Source organism: Juglans regia, chromosome 1, assembly GCF_001411555.2.
Source record: "Juglans regia cultivar Chandler chromosome 1, Walnut 2.0, whole genome shotgun sequence".
NCBI lineage: Eukaryota > Viridiplantae > Streptophyta > Magnoliopsida > Fagales > Juglandaceae > Juglans > Juglans regia.
In genome coordinates, this window is record NC_049901.1 from 13,428,832 (window position 1) to 13,447,095 (window position 18,264).

The 18,264-nt window shown below is 36.7% G+C and overlaps 1 protein-coding gene across 1 annotated transcript in view; it reads left to right on the top strand.

Moving 5' to 3' along the window:
- LOC109005353 overlaps nt 1–17,063 on the top strand; it is a 58,192-nt gene extending 41,129 nt beyond the window's left edge. The window contains exons 14-26 of the mRNA XM_035692977.1: nt 1,577–1,777; nt 1,880–2,434; nt 2,546–2,605; nt 2,717–3,045; nt 3,652–4,084; nt 9,897–10,364; nt 10,878–10,994; nt 11,083–11,204; nt 11,288–12,023; nt 13,056–13,310; nt 13,809–13,991; nt 14,671–15,012; nt 15,782–17,063. Coding sequence (XP_035548870.1) covers nt 1,577–1,777; nt 1,880–2,434; nt 2,546–2,605; nt 2,717–3,045; nt 3,652–4,084; nt 9,897–10,364; nt 10,878–10,994; nt 11,083–11,204; nt 11,288–12,023; nt 13,056–13,310; nt 13,809–13,991; nt 14,671–15,012; nt 15,782–16,531 — 4,551 coding nt within the window. The 3' untranslated portion in view covers nt 16,532–17,063. The remainder of the gene's footprint in view (nt 1–1,576; nt 1,778–1,879; nt 2,435–2,545; nt 2,606–2,716; nt 3,046–3,651; nt 4,085–9,896; nt 10,365–10,877; nt 10,995–11,082; nt 11,205–11,287; nt 12,024–13,055; nt 13,311–13,808; nt 13,992–14,670; nt 15,013–15,781) is intronic.
- The last annotated feature ends 1,201 nt before the right edge of the window (nt 17,064–18,264 follow it).

Here is an 18,264-nt window from a genome sequence, read left to right on the forward strand (position 1 = left end):
AACAACTCAAGAACAATGCACATAAAATAACAAGATCAAATGATAGAAAATGGAAGACAAGAGATGGAATGAAAAATACTCATAAGATTAATCCTTAGGGATTCACAAATTGCACCCAAGTAGCCCAAGTGCTTAGCACCGAAGGATGATCTCAAGAACAATAGTCTACCCACTTAGGGAATTTGCCAAACGTTCAAAAGATGTAAAAGAAATGCCTAAGGGTCCTAGTTATAGAGATTACAAATTGGAAACCCCCAGTAGGTCCCTTTGAATATAAAAAAAATAAATAAATAAAGATAATAAAATATTGGTCTTGTATGGCCAATGTAGCCCATGACATATGTTGGCCCTTGGTGGCCTAGGCTGGCCCATGGCATGGGCCATGGGCATGGCTGACATTGCTGGCAAGGTTGCTGGCGTGTGGCTGGCATGGCCTAGGCGCTGGGGCTGGGGCTGGGGCTGCTGCATGGGCAGGCTGGCATGGCCTAGGCAAGGTGCCTGGGCATTGGGCTGCGCTGGCCTGTGTCCAGTGCTGGGCTGCTGCGTGCGTGTAGGGCATGCGCGCTGCGCGCACTGGCCTGGTCAGCAGCCTTACTAGGCATCCTGCACTACATGCTCATGGCATGCCTGTGGGGCTGTCCAGCCTTGTCACGGCATGGCTGGTGGCTTGGCCGTGAGCCACAAAACATGGGGTCTTGACATTCTCCTTAGCTATGGTCACTTTTTCCTATTACCCACACCTTGCTTGTAGATAATGCAACATCCTCCAACCTTTTTCCAAATCTGTGACCTCGATTTAATGTGTCATAGGCTCCTGTTCATGGGACACCATTGTGGTGACTGCATGTGGTGGTTGCAGCACTGGTATCTATGATAGGGAAACGTGGAAGGTTATAGCCAATGGCAATATTATAAAGTTCAAAGTTTTCATATTAGTTAAGGTTTGAAAGATAAAGCCATCCTATTGCTGGAAGGGTCAGAATATAAAATTTGCTTTTCTGTTGGTAGTATCGCAGAATTAAATCCATTAGATTGTTTAAGGTTCAAGTTGTTCTGGACTTGTACTACGGGATTGATTAGTGGTTCTGTAAAGTTTTTGCCAAATCCCCTTAGGTGCAAACAATCTCTAGGGGCCATTGAACTGGAGGATTTTTCCTTTGAATTACCCAAGGTGCAATTGCGGGAAACTCCTTGCCGAGGGCCTGTGCACCCCTAGGATTAGTCGGGATGCTGTTCCTGGACACCTAGTGCTAATAAAAAAAAAAGTTTTTGCAAGAAGAAAACGTATTACCAAGAGAAGAGGCCTTTTCTGCAATGACCATAGAAAAAGGGGTCCTATGTAGTTGAAGCAGAGAGAAGGCGGTAGAATTTTGCAAAACATGTTCATTGGAATTGAAGTGCTAGTAGTTTTTTGTAAGTCATTAAAGATGCTTAGGATGTATAACCAATGGCAGTCATACAAGAACCACCTCTGAAGGTAGAGATTAATAGTGCAAAAGTCCATGGTGTCAGTTACTTTTGAGCTTCTTGCTAGCTACCTGTATGTTGCTGGGATGACCTCTATTATTGACTTTAGGAATCTGGACTTGGGCTTGAGCATCACTTGCATCGCGGACGTGCACTGGCAGCTTTCAACCATCTTCTTGCAGCTAGAGTTAAAAAATTGAATGCAGAAGGGCAAGGCAGTGCTTCAGCACATGGACAAAGTAATGTGCAATCAGACGTGCAGACACTTCTTGCACCTTTAACCCAAAGTGAAGAGTCTCTTCTTGCATTAGTAAGTCCTAATATTCTTTTCATTTAGATTTATGCTTGAAATGATTTTTTCCTTAATTTACTTGAATGGTGCCTTGAACTTCTGTGGCACTTTACTTTTCAGGTTCAACCCCTTGCTATTATCCATTTTGAGGATTCTGTATTGGTGTCTTCATGTGCTTTTCTCCTGGAGCTTTGTGGGCTATCTGCCACCATGCTTGGCATTGACATTGCTGCCTTGAGACGGATATCTTCCTTTTACAGGTCCACTGAAATCAATGACAATTTTAGACAACTTTCACAGAAGGGTTCTGCATTTCATGCAGTATCTCATGAAAGTGATATAATAGAATCTCTTGCACGAGCTCTGGCCGATGATTATTTGCACGATACACCCAGTATCAAACCCAAGGGAACTCTAAATTCAGTTACTAGTAAACGACCTTCACGAGCTCTCATGCTCGTCCTTCAGCATTTGGAAAAGGCTAGTCTTCCACTGATGGTGGATGGAAATACATGTGGGTCTTGGCTTTTAAGTGGCAATGGTAACGGAACTGAATTAAGATCTCAACAGAAAGCTGCAAGCCAGCATTGGAATTTAGTTACAGTATTTTGTCGGATGCATAAGCTTCCCTTGAGCACAAAATACCTTTCTGTACTAGCAAAAGACAATGACTGGGTGTGTCTCCCTCTCTGTGCTTTTATTGTTATTTATTTAATACTTTTCGAATATGATTATGATTCAACTCTTCATCATCTTGAAACTTATGTTGCCATTTTCATCTGTAAGGTTGGGTTTTTGTCAGAAGCTCAGGTTGGAGGATACCCTTTTGACACGGTAGTACAAATAGTAAGTACTTAAATTTCATTTGTACATAAATATTACAAATATCTCATTCAGGACATCAAGAAAAGAGGCTGTTTCCAATAAATTTGCCATCTTATGAAATGCATGTTTCAGGCATCAAAGGAGTTTGGTGATCCACGTCTCAGAATTCATATATTAACAGTTTTGAAAGGCATGCAATCAAAAAAAAAAGCTAGCTCTTCATCATATTCAGATACTACAGATAAAGGGAGTGAAACTCCCTTTTCAGATGACAGCATATGTGTTCCTGTTGAACTCTTCAGAACCTTAGCTGAGTGTGAGAAGCAGAAAAATCCTGGAGAGGCCCTTTTGATGAAAGCAAAGGACTTATCTTGGTCTATTTTGGCCATGATTGCATCTTGCTTTCCTGATGTGTCTCCAGTGTACTGCTTAACAGTTTGGCTGGAAATTACTGCAGCAAGGTCACCATTACAATTTCCTAGATTATGTGTTTCGATGGCTTTCTTGTTTGTATCTGAGATGTGTTTGTGTAAACTCATTCTCTATAACTATGTACATTAAGGGCATGTTTGGATGCTTAAAGTATCTCAAAATTTTGCGAATAGTAGTGAAATGGTTTGAGTAAAGATGTTTTACTGGGTTTTGGGAAAGGAGAGAGAAAAAATTAAATAAAAATATATCTTAAAAATAAGTATTGTATTGGAGTTCGTGAAAGCGAATAGATAAAGTTTAAAAAATGTTTAAATATGATTTTTTAATATTATTTTTGTTTTGAAGTTTGTAAAAATTGTATTGATTTTTGTGTTTGAATAATGATTAGGTAATGATTAGATGAAAAAGCTGAAAAGCTGAAAAGTTGAAAATTTGAAATTGAAAATTGTTGTGTTTTAAGTGATGTTTGGGAATGAAGTTATGAGAAATTTTGAGAATTTTGGAAGTTCTCATGTTTGCCAAACATGCTCTCAGTCTACCGATTCCCAAAAAAAAATTGTGAATTATAATTTATCTACAAATACTTCCAAGGATTATTTTTTTTTTAAATCTCATTGCAGCTATATTCTTTACAGGGAAACTTCATCCATTAAGGTGAATGATATTGCATCTCAGATTGCAGATCATGTTGGAGCAGCTGTGGAAGCTACTAATTCTCTACCAGGAAGTGTTAGAGCCCTTACATTTCACTACAACCGGTATAATCCAAAACGCAGGCGGCTTATGGAGCCTAAAGCAGCTGATCCTGTGCCTGAGGCGACAATTGACATTTCAAATACTTCTGCGAGTGCAAAAATATTTGTTGTGGAAGGCATTATTTCTGAGGAACAGAAAAAAATGGAACTTGGTGAACATATTATTGTTTCAAGTGATTTTGACGAAGGGCATGTTTCCCTTTCCAAGATGGTTGCAGTGCTATGTGAACAACACTTGTTCCTGCCTCTGCTAAGGGCATTTGAAATGTTCCTTCCTTCATGTTCACTATTACCTTTCATCCGTGCTCTTCAGGTTTGTCAGAAAGCTTTTTATTTTTTTAAAAAATAAAGTAATTGAAAATTTTATTGATTAAGACAAATGGCATAGCTTAACTGCACAGGATGTATACAAGAGAAACACTTAATTAGAAATAGAAAAAGGTTCAAGGAAATTATGAAGGCTTAGTCCATTAAAGTTTGTGGTAGTTGTTCGAAGGAATAGAGAGGTAGAATTGGAGTACCTCTCTATCATTATCAAAGCCAATAAATTTTGTCTCAAACAATGTAGGATTCCATTCACCGCCCTCCTATACTCAATACAGGGTATTATAGTCTCTCCTTTAAATTCCTTACATTTTCATCAATCCATTTCATGATAGGTGGCATAACTCAAGTCCCACACTTCTGGTTGGAGATTGGCTCTTATATCATTTGTAATTATCCAAGGAAATATCCATGCTATATCTAGGCTTGGCCTTGTCAACATTACAATTAGAATGCCTTGGATCTTTTTATTTTTTTTATTTTATAAGAAAGTAAAATTTTATTGATAGGAAAATGCATAGCCGAAGTACACAGGGAGTGTACATTGAATATGCCTAAATGCCACTAAGCACTAGTGAGGGATACAAGAAAATCATGAAAATTGTCCTCATTACAAGTAATGGCCAAAGCCTAAGAGAATAAAGTATTATAAAAGAATCTCTTCAGATCATCCAAAGAACGTTCTCTGTCTTCAAAGCACCTCTTGTTTCTCTCCATCCACAAACACCACAGAATATAATGAGGGATCATTCTCCACACAACAACAATGTGGACATTTCCCCTAATACCTGTCCAACACTTAAAAATATCCATAACTCTTCCAGGCATAACCCCTGCTACCCTGGTCCGATTAAGGATCTCATTCCATAAACACTGGGCCACTTCACAATGTAATAAAAGATGATCCATTGATTCCCCATCTTTCTTGCACAAAAAGCACCAATCCCTAATGATAAGACCACGTTTTATCAAATTGTTAGAGGTGAGAATTCTCCCAAGAGATGCAGTTAAGAAAGCAATCTTAGGAGGTACCTTACAATTCCAAATAGCCTTCCAAGGAAAACAATGATCATTTGAGAATCCCGAGAGGGCTTTATAGAAGGAATGCACCGAGAACTTTTTATTTCCATCAGGAGTCCAAATCATCCTATCCTCCAACATATTGCCAAACAACATAGCATATACAATGAGTCAAAAAAATCAGCCAACATTTCCAATTCCTCAATATCTTGTTCATTCGCAACAAAATATTTTCTTTGGTGAAACTCAATACTTGGAATTCAATGGATCTCCTGTTTTCTTCTTTTTCTTCTTGCGAAAAAATTGAAATGAATGCATTTTTTATCATAAAAATGAATCGTCCCTTTCTCTCTCTTTTTTTTAGATATTTTTATAGATATATTTCTCGATTAGTAATAATAATGCCACTCATTTGAATTTGATAAGTCAAAAAAAATCAGCCAACATTTCCAATTCCCAATCATGACTGCTCTCGAAAAACTAACATTCCAATGGACAGAACCATTGGAAAACACAATAAATCACCCACCACGGCCTCTGTCACTAGAAATCTGGTTGAGCACAGGAAAAACATGCTTAAGAGCCTTATCACCGCACCAAACAGCATGCCAAAAATAAACACCATGACCTCTTCCAACTGCAAATCTGAAAAAATTGGAGAACCTTCCATTCAAAGCGAATATTTTTCCACAACCCCACACCATATGTCCTAACTTCATCAGAACACCTGCCCCCCCTAATACTCTTGTATTTTGAATCTATGACTTCTCTCCACAAACCCTCACGTTTCCGATGATATCTCCACAACCATTTCCCCAAAAGTGCTTTATTAAAGACCCTCAAATTATGCAATCCCCAAACCATTGCAAGATATCAGAAATAAACTTTATCCCAGCCAACAAGATGAAACTTTGTTTCCTCCCCAATACCTACCCAAAGAAAATTACGAAAAGTTTTCTCAATATGAGAGGCCACACTTGTAGGTAGGGGTGTAAGGAGTTCGGCCCAGACTGGAAAAACCGATTGGTTGGTCTCGTATGTATACTTGGACCGGACCCACAAATTGTGGACCGAAAAAATTTGGTCCGGTCCCTGGGTTTATAAATTTTGGACCTGACTGGATTGAACTCCTATGTATACTTTTAAAATATTTTTAATAATTTAAGATATTATTTTTATATAGTAATTATATAAGTTAATGATGTAATTTTCATATAATTTATTATTATTGACCATATAAAATATAAAATAATATATGCTATCAATTAATAATAAATCATAAATTATGTGATAATTTATGTCATTATATGTAAATAGTTAATACATCATACATTCATACATACTCTACTATTTATACTTAATTAAAATAATTAGGTAATTTTTTTCAAATACCTAAGTTGCAAGCAAGCATAAATAATCTATGTATAATGAAATTATTTGATATTCATTAACAGTATCTAAAATGTATGACATTTATAAAAAAATAAAAAATAAAATAAAAATAAAATGTATGACATTATTAATAATTATGCATACTAAAGAGTAAAGTCTAAGTTAGTAAGTAGTAACTATCAACATCATAAATATAATTATAGTAAAATATTTTTTTAATGAGTTAGTTACAAAATCCACATTAATAATTCACTTAATTTTAATTTAGTAATTTAAATAATTTTTTTCTTATTTTATTTGAAAAAAATTAAATAAAATAAAAAAATAATTGGGCAGAACCGAATGGACCGGACCGGACCAGACCAGACCAATAGTTACCAGTCTTGTCCGGTCCCTATGAATGTTCGGTCCGGGAAAAATGAATTTCGGTCCATTACCCCGTGGACTGGACCGATTTACACCCCTACTTGTAGGCAGTGGTGGAACCATGAATTTTTACGTGGGGAGGCCAACTTTTCTATTGTGTGACACGTTTATATAAAATAGAAAAAACTAAAAAATTATAAAAATATAAGTGTATGTAAAATTAAATCTCAATAATTTGCTATATATACATAGAAAGAAAATTCTAAAAAACACAACTTAATATATGTTTCAAATTTCTAACGATAATGTTTCATGGAATAATATTAATCTATTATTATTTTTGTAATGAAATATTTAAAATTTATTTTCTTCATAGAAACTATTAAGTGATCTTTTAGAATGTCATCTTTCATTATAGTATGTAAGCTAGTTAATCAAGTTTCATGCAAAATCTAGATATTTTTGTTTCACATTAAACATATAATGCTATAATTGAGATCTTAAATAAATTTTTTTTACTCAATGAAGTCTAGTGGATGAAACCTCTCAACCATTTTTCATGTAAATCATCAACCTTAAATGATTTTTCTTGTATTTTCACTTTGGATTCCATATTCAGAAGTCTAATATTGTATAATAAAGAAACTTTGAGATCCATATTAATAAGTTTATTATTTTTTCTAAACTTAGTTTTAATTTAATTTTGGTAAGGCCACATCCTTGAAAATAAATAATATATAGAAATTATACAAAATTTTGAGACTATAGGAAAAAAAATTGGAGAAAGACATTTCTAGATATATTGAAATTTTAGAAATATTTAGAGAACATATGAGGATTGTAAATTTTTGGGGGGGCCATTTGCTATATTTATAGAATTATAAATAAAATATAGGGTATATTTTGAATTTTTTAAAAATTATGGGCCCCCCTTAGTCATAACGTAGGTCCGCCGTTGCTTGTAGGTAACATAAATAGAGAGAGAAAATATGTAGGGAGGTTAGATAAAGTGCTCTTTATGAGAGTTAATCTACCATCCTTTGACAAATAGATTCGTTTCCAACTTGCCATTCTTCTGTCAATATTTTCTAACACTCCTCCCAAATAGATTTCACCTTGAAAGCAGCCCCCAACGGAAGATGAAGGTATTTTCAATTGTTGTGAAGCAATCTTACAGCACAAGGTATTTGCCAAGCCCTGAATATCGTTCACTATACCCACAGGAACCATTTTAGACTTTGAGAGATTTACCTTCAAGCCCGAAACAGCTTCAAAGCAAAGTAAAATAGCCTTCGAATATTGCATATGACCACGGTCTGTCACAAAAAAGTAAAGTGTTATCAGCAAAGAGAATGTGAGATATATTTTTTTGGATAAGTAAGAAATTTATTTAAAAACGTAATTAGGCATAGCCCAAATACATAGGAAGTGTACAAGAGAGAAACACCTAATTACAAGCTAACCCTGAAAAACAGTACAAAAGTCATTAAGACTATTCCCATCCAATACAATAACTGAAGCCCAAAGCAACAAAGCTAGTCCCAACACCTCCCAATGAAAAACCAGCACAAAAACCTCCATTAACAGCTACTCCCAACATGTGACTTAGTGCGTCCATAACAATGACAAACAGAAAAGGGGAGAGGGGATCCCCTTGTCTTAATCCCCTAGAGCTATAAAAAAACCCCTCCAGTGCACCATTCACCAAAACCGAATAACAAACAATAGATATACAATGCCTAATCCATGGAATCCATCTATCTCCACAACCATACCTCCCAAGGCATCGAGTGGTGTGGGGATCTTTCCTAAGGATTCTGTGAAGGCATCAATTTTCCAGTTGTGAGCCGTTCTAAAAGAATTGACATTCCCCCAAGCCCACTGGACAATTCCAATAGATTGGCTACTAAAGCATCCTACACAAGCTTGATACTACATACTTATGGGAGAAATTCCTTGAGGGACCTATCTCTACAGCATAAGTCATGCCAAAATTTAATCCTAGAGTCATCGCCCACTGAAAATATAGTGTATAGAAAAGAAACCCCACCAACCAACCCCCCCCCCCCCCCCCCCCCCCCCCCCCCCCCAAAACAAAATCCTCTTTTGATATTTTCCCACAACCCAACCACCGTGCGGATATGTACCTCATTTAAACATCACTCACCCCAAGCACTACCAAACTTGGAATCCACTACAGCTTTCCCCAAGGCCTACCTCTCATTTTGATACTGCCACAAACCAACTTTTCATTCTTCTCTTAATTCTTTTGGTTGGAGTGAAGTCATCTCTTTATTATGTGTCTTGAATTTGTCAGATGTAATGTTGATCATCTACTCAACAGAACTAAAGCTCCAGAATTTTTTTGGTATTTATCATGCATGACACCTCTTCTAAATTAAGCCACCCCATGAGCCCTGTAATGAAAGGAGTGCATGCTCAAATGAAGCACTTCTTTTATTGGTGATGCAGAAAGGACATGATCCTAATCATTTCTCACATCACTTTCCAAAGGTTATAGATAATAAAGTTCAGATGCCTTGAATCTTCAACGCATCTCTATCTGGTGGCACATGCATCCTCTACTTTTTGTACTTCATAGAGGCAGGCAACAGGTTCTATTCCAGTCACTGCTATTTAGTCTGGATCAGTAATATCAGTGTACAATGGGTGGCTAAATATTGATCTCCATGTGCAGCATTATAGAAGGGAAGTTGCATAAGATTGCAACACGTAGATTTTAACTGACTAAGCAAAATAAATTCTTGGACTTCTGCCCTTTGTTTTAGCTTTACTGCGGAGGAAAAAATGGGAATGTTAAGTTGCTTGTTATGAACAGGACTTGATTTGGGGATGTCCCTGACCAACATTTTAACTTGTCATTGTAGTGGTATTAGCACGTACCTGGAAAGTTGTATAGAGCCACATTTGTATATTGACTTGTTCGAGTTGTGCATTTTTTAAACAGTTTTATTCTCAGTGGTACAGTTTCATATATAATTGATCACTGTTTCTCTTCCCAGGCATTTTCGCAAATGCGTCTTTCTGAAGCCTCAGCACATTTGGGTTCCTTTTCTGCCCGAATTAAGGAAGAACCTGCGAATCTACTGGCAAATATGGGAAAAGAAGGGCAGATTGGGACTTCATGGATAAGCTCCACTGCTATAAAAGCTGCCGATGCTATGCTTTCGACTTGTCCATCTCCATATGAGAAAAGATGCTTGCTACAACTTCTTTCTGCTACTGACTTTGGTGATGGAGGATCTGCGGCAACACGCTATCGACGACTTTATTGGAAAATTAATTTAGCAGAGCCTTCATTGCGGAAAGATGATGTTTTACACCTTGGGAATGAGACTCTAGATGATGCTTCGCTTTTAACAGCACTAGAAAAGAATGGGCATTGGGAGCAAGCACGGAACTGGGCCAAGCAGTTAGAGGCCAGTGGGGGATCTTGGAAATCTTCTGTTCATCATGTTACGGAGACTCAGGTACCATTTACATTTACATTCCTGCCTACTTGGGTTGTGAAGTGATTTGTGTGCATATTTAAATTTTCTTATTTTGCTCAACTTCCCTGATTTGAGAAGGATATGTCATCTGAATGTTTAAACCTTTATGTCCACCCAGTTACTAATTCAATTAGGGGTTAATTTTTCTGTTAAGGAGTTACTAGGGATAAAAGGCAATAATATTCCCATTGCATCTGAAGTGGTATCTGACACCTGTTATTCTATGAGTGTTGCTGTGTTCTCCCAATCTGTCTTCCTCTTGATGCGTGACATAGCTTAAATATATCATTGGCACACCACATTACATGTGTCTGCCTCTTTTAACTTAAAACAGATATGCCGTACATTCTGTGTGTGGTAGATTAAACGAAATATGAAAATAAATTACTTCGTGTAAGATTCGTGCAAAGCCCCTTAACATTCTCACGTTAGTGTACCTTTATATAGTGTGGTCACATTTGATTATCATCATCTATCTCTCTTACCTTTTAGGCTGAATCTATGGTAGCTGAATGGAAGGAATTTCTTTGGGATGTCCCAGAAGAGAGAGTTGCATTATGGGGCCACTGCCAGACGCTGTTCATAAGATATTCCTTCCCTGCTTTACAGGTAGGTTTATTAGAAACATTCTTTGAACAAAGTTATTCTGGTTACTCGCTGGCTTGTTGAGCTGATTCTGCTGTCATACTGCTTGTAGGCTGGATTATTTTTCCTGAAACATGCAGAAGCTGTGGAGAAAGATCTCCCTGCAAAGGAACTTCACGATCTATTGTTGCTTTCTCTACAATGGTTGAGTGGGATGATAACCATGTCTAATCCGTAAGTTATATATCCCAAATTTCCTTGCTGCTTTTCATCTGGCTTTTATATGATCTTTTCTGACCTCTGATACATCTTGTCAGAGTTTATCCTTTGAATCTTCTGCGGGAAATCGAGACTAAAGTTTGGCTCTTGGCAGTAGAATCAGAAGCTCAGGTGAAGAATGAAGGAGACTTCAATTTAACCAGTTCAAATCGGGAGTCTGTTATCAAGAATAGCTCTAGTATTATTGACCGAACTGCAAGTTTAATAACTAAAATGGACAATCATATGAACACAATGAGGACTAGACCTGTAGAGAAAAGTGATGCTAGAGAGAATAATCAGACACATCACAAGTACCAAGTCTTGGATGCCAGCTTTCCAACCACAGCTGGGGGGAGTACAAAGACAAAGCGGAGAGCCAAAGGCTTTGTGCCACTACGACGGCCATTAGTGGATTCAGTGGATAAAAGCACCGATCCTGATGATGGCTTTGGTCCTCTTAAATTTGCAAGTGAATGGCCATTGCAAGAAGACAACATTAAAATGGAAATGTCCTTTTCGAGGTGGGAGGAAAGGGTTGGACCTGCAGAGCTGGAGAGAGCTGTTCTTTCTTTATTGGAGTTTGGTCAAATAACAGCTGCCAAGCAACTCCAACATAAGCTGTCTCCTGCACAAATACCTTCTGAATTTGTACTGGTGGATGCTTCTTTAAAGCTTGCGGCTATCTCGACTCCTAGCAGTGAAATATCCATGTCAATGCTAGATGAGGAAGTGCGTTCTATTATCAAGTCATATGATATACCAACTGACCAGCAAAAGGTCAACACTCGGCAGGTTGCTCTCTCTCTCTCTCTCTCTCTGTGGCATAACATAGATAATGAATAAATAGGAGTTAATATCATTCCAATTAATGTTACAAATGTACCTAGTACTTTTGTTATTAAAAAAATCGGGGCTGGTAATTAGTCCAGAAGATACCATTTATTCTGAAACAAAACTACTCATCCTTGGTAGTGCAAGGGAAGCCATCAATAAGATACTGAAAGTCATGAATAGTTTTGGGAACTTGGATCACCATTCTGCCATTTTGTCGAGATAGACGATGTATTCTATCAAAACTCATTCCTGCCAAGAATCTGTGTGTTTATCCTATTATATAGGTTATGTTTTAGATCATTCTGTAACATTTATCACAAGAAAATAACATAAGAAGTTGAGGAACCCATTTCTGCGAAGCCATTTATTTTTGCAATGTCATAAGATAATGAAGTAAGTTATGTTGTTTCTGATCAGTAAATAAGAACTTTATTGATGAGAACTAGGCATAGCCCAGGTATGAACATACTAAGTTAGTTATGTTAAGACACCCTTCCTCCAGTTCATTTTTCTCTTTAAAAGAGCACATTTCGAAAACTAAAAGACTGCTAATTTTAAATAAGATAATTTTGAATAATAATTAGTAACTTAATTAAATATGTTTTTTCTGTCTTATTCTAAATTAGTAACTTAAATTAAATATATTTTTTTTATCTAATAATTTTAGTTCTAAATAAGCATTATTGATTTAATTAGATGTATTATTTTTCATTTAATAAGTTTCACTTAATTACATATATTATATAATTTAGACATAATTATAATATAATTGGAGCGATGATGTGGCTTTATAGGAATAATTTTCATTTAATGACAATAAAATGTGGTAGTGGAAGATGTGGCTTCACGAGAGCAAGGCTTATGCTTCAAAAATTATATAGTATATAGATATAGATTGTCCTGTCAATGGGCTACAGGTTCTCTTCTTATGTCTATTTTTCAATGTGTATGAAATTCTATCATTAATCCAGATTAAATATGAAAATATAGGTTTTGGAGATGTTGGAAACTATTTTTACTGAAGGTAGTGGACGTGGCCTATGCAAGAGGATAATAGCAGTTGTGAAAGCTGCGAATGTCTTGGGGCTTTCATTTTCGGAGGCATTTGATAAGCAACCAATCGAATTGCTACAGCTGCTTTCTCTTAAAGCACAAGAGTCATTTGAGGAGGCAAAGCTCCTTGTGCAAGCTCATTCTATGCCAGCCTCTAGTATTGCTCAAATTCTTGCAGAATCATTTCTAAAGGTTTGTACTCTTTTCTCATTAAATTTATTTTTTATTGGCATGCTGTTGGTCAAAGAAATATTTTTGGCTTTTGTGATTGCCCTAGTGGTGGGTACAGGTCACAAGTTTAGACAGACAAATGAGTGGGAGCATGCCTTATTTCCTGCTGGATCTAATCTAGACCTTTATTCTAGATGAGATGATAATGTTTAACCTGAAATCTTTTGGGTATGCTCCATGTTGACCACTCTGACTGGACGAAAGAAATTAGATGGGATCTTTCTGTGGATTTTGATTTTGAATGTAATTAAACAATTTATGTCCAGGCTTAGTTTTGTGCAGGAGAATGGGTTCAGAATAAGTTCTGGCTACAATTTTGATACTGGATGAGAGGAACCGTTATTTATGTTTAGATAGAAACTAAATTCTTGCAATGTTTTGATAATGGATGGAAGGAACTATTATTTATGTTTTGAATTGTGAGAATTGCTGATATTACATAACCTATTCATTCGCCAGGGCCTATTGGCTGCACATCGTGGGGGATATATGGATTCTCAAAAGGAGGAAGGGCCTGCTCCCCTACTATGGAGATTTTCAGACTTCCTGAAGTGGGCAGAGCTCTGCCCTTTGGAGCCAGAAATTGGCCATGCATTGATGCGTTTGGTGATTACTGGACAAGAGATACCACATGCTTGTGAGGTATGATTATGATGGTGACACGATGATGGTATTATCCTATGTGCCAAATATGATTAGAGTCTATAAAGACTAATAGTTGACAACCTTGGTTGTCTTTCTAGAAATATGTGATGATGATTATCATTATCACTATTTACTTTGCCATTGTTATCACCAACGCCAAGAATATTACTATCACATTCTGGAAAACAGTTCATGTAGTGAACCCTAGGTAGTTGTGATCAGTCTTTGTTATGCACATTATTCTTTGGCAGGCATCATTAAATGCTTATACTATTTCTCCTCTTGGCTAGGCGTTTCTTTTGTATTCCTCCTATGTACCTGAGTTGCGCCTTTTGCTCTTGTTAATAAATATAGTTATTATTTATAAAAAGCAACTATTTATGAAGCTTTCTTTTGGGTACGGTCACTAGTATCTTAACCAGCAAGCCATTTGCTCTACCTCAAATGACATTTTCTCCCCATGTAAGAACCGAGTGAAGGGTGAAATTATGGGATCACCTGGTGTGTATATCTTACATATAATAAGAAGATAAAGAAGGTGTCATAACCAGCAAGAAATAAAAACACAACTTTAAAGAATTGAAGAAAAAAGGATTTTACTATTGATATTTTCTCATGATAAAAAGATATTCCCTTTCCTTTTGGGGCTTAAGATCCTTTCTCCCTTTGGTTACAGGTTGAGCTTCTTATTCTGTCCCACCACTTCTACAAATCATCAGCTTGCCTTGATGGAGTTGATGTTCTTGTAGCCCTTGCTGCAACCAGGGTTGAAGCTTATGTGTCCGAGGGTGATTTTTCATGTTTGGCTCGCCTGATAACTGGAGTTGGAAATTTCCATGCCCTTAATTTCATTCTTGGAATTCTTATAGAAAATGGTCAGCTGGATCTTCTTCTTCAAAAATATTCAGCTGCTGCAGATACAAACCCAGGCACTGCTGAGGCTGTCAGGGGATTTCGAATGGCTGTCCTGACATCATTGAAACAGTTCAACCCCAATGACCTTGATGCATTTGCAATGGTATGCATATGCATTCATGATATCCCTACAGGCCATATGAACGATTTTGTTTATCAAAAGTTTGTAAAGAAACTGTACACTACAATGGGTTATCCTGACTTTAAGTGAGATTACTTGGCAAATGAATAGATAGAATGGATAAATACTAGAAAAACGGGGGGATGCCTAACTACTATTTGTTCCTATAATTACAACCAACCTCAATTCAATCCCTAAATTCAATTGTCTCAACTGGGTCCTAATTGATGTGATATGATGGTTATATATGAACCATGGGATTCCCTCATGCATCTTTTGGTTTGGTGGGGACTAGGCACCCATGCCTGGGACGCAGTGCATGTCCCGTTTAACCTTCATGCCATTTCTAAGAGTGGTCGATTGGATTTCACTGAACCAAACAAAAAAAATTCGAGGATCCAATTGAAACAACTAATACTTTTAGGACCAAAGTGAATTGATTGCGATGGTAGGGGCTGAGATAGTAGTCAAGCCTATATTTTCGGTGGTTATTTTTTCTCCAAATTTTTCACACAATGTTGAATGACGTTGGGAAAAATTAGGTATGATATATTCTAACCTCTAGGACAGCTTGAATAACTGTTATAGGAATGAAAACTTAATGGTGTCTGTTTCTGGTTTCTGAGTTTTCTTAATGCGAAGTTCAATGGTGCTTCCCATCAATCCCCTGCAAGTCTGGAGTAAAGTAAGAGACAAGTTATTGAGTAATATGCCATCGTTTCTTTTACTCACATGCATTTCCTTTTCCCAGGTCTACAACCATTTTGACATGAAGCATGAAACAGCTGCTCTATTAGAGTCACGAGCCGAGCAGTCTTCTGATCAGTGGATCCATCACTATGACAAGGACCAGAATGAAGATCTGTTAGATTCCATGCGTTATTACATAGAAGCTGCTGAAGTTCATTATTCCATCGATGCTGGCAACAAAACACGCAAAGCTTGTGCTCAGGCTTCCCTTGTGTCCCTTCAAATCCGAATGCCAGATTTCCAGTGGCTTTATAGATCTGAAACCAATGCCAGACGAGCCCTAGTCGAGCAGTCCCGTTTTCAAGAGGCCCTAATCGTTGCTGAAGCCTATGGTCTTAACCAGCCAAGTGAGTGGGCATTGGTTCTTTGGAATCAGATGCTCAAACCAGAACTATTAGAAGATTTTGTGGCTGAGTTTGTGGCCGTGCTTCCTCTCCAGCCTTCAATGCTTGCTGATCTTGCAAGATTTTACAGGGCTGAGGTTGCTGCCAGAGGGGACCAGTCCCAATTCTCAGTTTGGCTAACTGGTGGAGGTTTGCCTGCAGAATGGTTTAAATACTTGGCAAGATCATTTAGATGCTTGTTAAAGCGAACGAGGGATTTGAGGCTGCGGTTGCAGCTGGCTAATGTGGCAACTGGATTTAAGGATGTGATTGATGCCTGCGTGAAGGCATTGGACAGAGTCCCTGACAATGCCGGGCCACTTGTGCTGAGGAGAGGGCATGGTGGGGCTTACCTCCCACTAATGTGAAGCATATGGGAAGGGCAACATTTTTGATTGATTGTTATTGTTGATGTTGGGGAAGGGGGCGAAGATGTTAATATCCCCTGCAGTCTCTTTTGATGAATTAGCAGCGGGATTCGTTGTTTGGGCGATGGTGGTGTGGGAAGAAACTCCAAAAGCAGGGTAAAAATGAATTTGAGGTAGGTTATATGAAAATTGAGATAGTTTTAGATTCGTATACCCATTAAAAGATTTTTAAATTCTTTTTCAAGCTCATTGGACGGGCCAGAAGGAGAGGGTAGTGTGAGGAAAATAGGTTAAAGTTCAATTAGTCGAGCCTAGCAAAGTCTTTGTAATATTATTTTGAGTTGGTTCTGCTTCTTTTTGTTTGTTTGTTTGTTTTTCCCTTTGATTTTTTGATTCATTTTGAGCCCAGTTGTATATCCCACTGAATCATTATCGACAAACAAATGCTCCTTTTGATTTTGTAAGAAAGGTGTAATATGTTCATATTCTTTTTCACTATAAAGGTAATCGAAAATGATTTTTTATTTTTATTTTTTATCTTTGGAACTGGTCTTGTTCATCGAAGAATAGGCCATTTCTTTAAAAAGCCTATAAATTATAAATATATCTATCTAGGAGTGCTTTCTCCTTTTTCCTTATTGTAAAAGAGAGAACATTAGATAAATGTAGAGAAATCAACCTATAGAGCCTATTAAGTTAGGTTTGGATTGTGAGTTGAGATGAAAGTTAAAAATTGAATAAAATATTGTTAGAATATTATTTTTTAATATTATTATTATTTTAGAATTTGAAAAAATTGAATTGTTTATTTTATTTCATGTGGAAATTTGTGAAAGTTGTAATTATAAGATGAGATGGATTGAGAGTTTCTCAATCCAAACTGAGCATATACACTCAAGAATCACTTCAATCTGCATCATTCTTAATTTTTTAAGTTTTCCTCCAAAGTTGGTTCGTTGTTCTAGCTAAGTGCTTGGTAGTACAAGATATTGTGCATTTATCTTGTATTGCTGTCTCAGTTTGAGCTGCCATAGTCTACCCGTAACCTTCACAGCTTATCTCAACCTTCTTAGTTGGTAAATGAGAAAATAGATAATGCATATTGGAACAAGGGATTTCAGACCGAACCTGTAACTACATCTTATTTCAACATTTTGGTCAGTTTTTTCTAAGCATCTTGATAAGATAGCATACTCTACTCAAATTTATCTTAACAACAAATTCGAGTGGCTGAACCCCCCTTAACTGATGAAACTGAAGCCAGTCGCTCCAATAACTGATGGTGATAGATAAACTATATAAACTAAATCCAAAAAGTTTTCTGACAGAAAAATGCTGATATGGCAATTCATGACGACTTGTAGGCCATTTTTTTCATTTTATTTTAATGTCTTCTAAGTTGTTTATGTGTTTTTTTTTTATGTCTTTTTTGTTGATTTTCTAAAATTATGTTTTTTTTTTTTTTTGTTATAATTTTTATTAATGTTGTACAAGTTTTTATTTGTTTTTTTTTTATGTTGTTTATTTTATCAAATTTATAACTTCATTTTATTTTTAGAACTCTTTTCTACTTTTCTGTTTTTTATTTTCGTAATTGTTTTGCTATTCATTCTGCCTGTACATCTTTTTTAAATTTCTAAATGCTGATTGTACATAATATGCCACGCGTCGTGGCAGTCAAGTGAGTGCTATATCAATATTTTCTGTTAAGAGACTAACATAGTCCTGAAGGA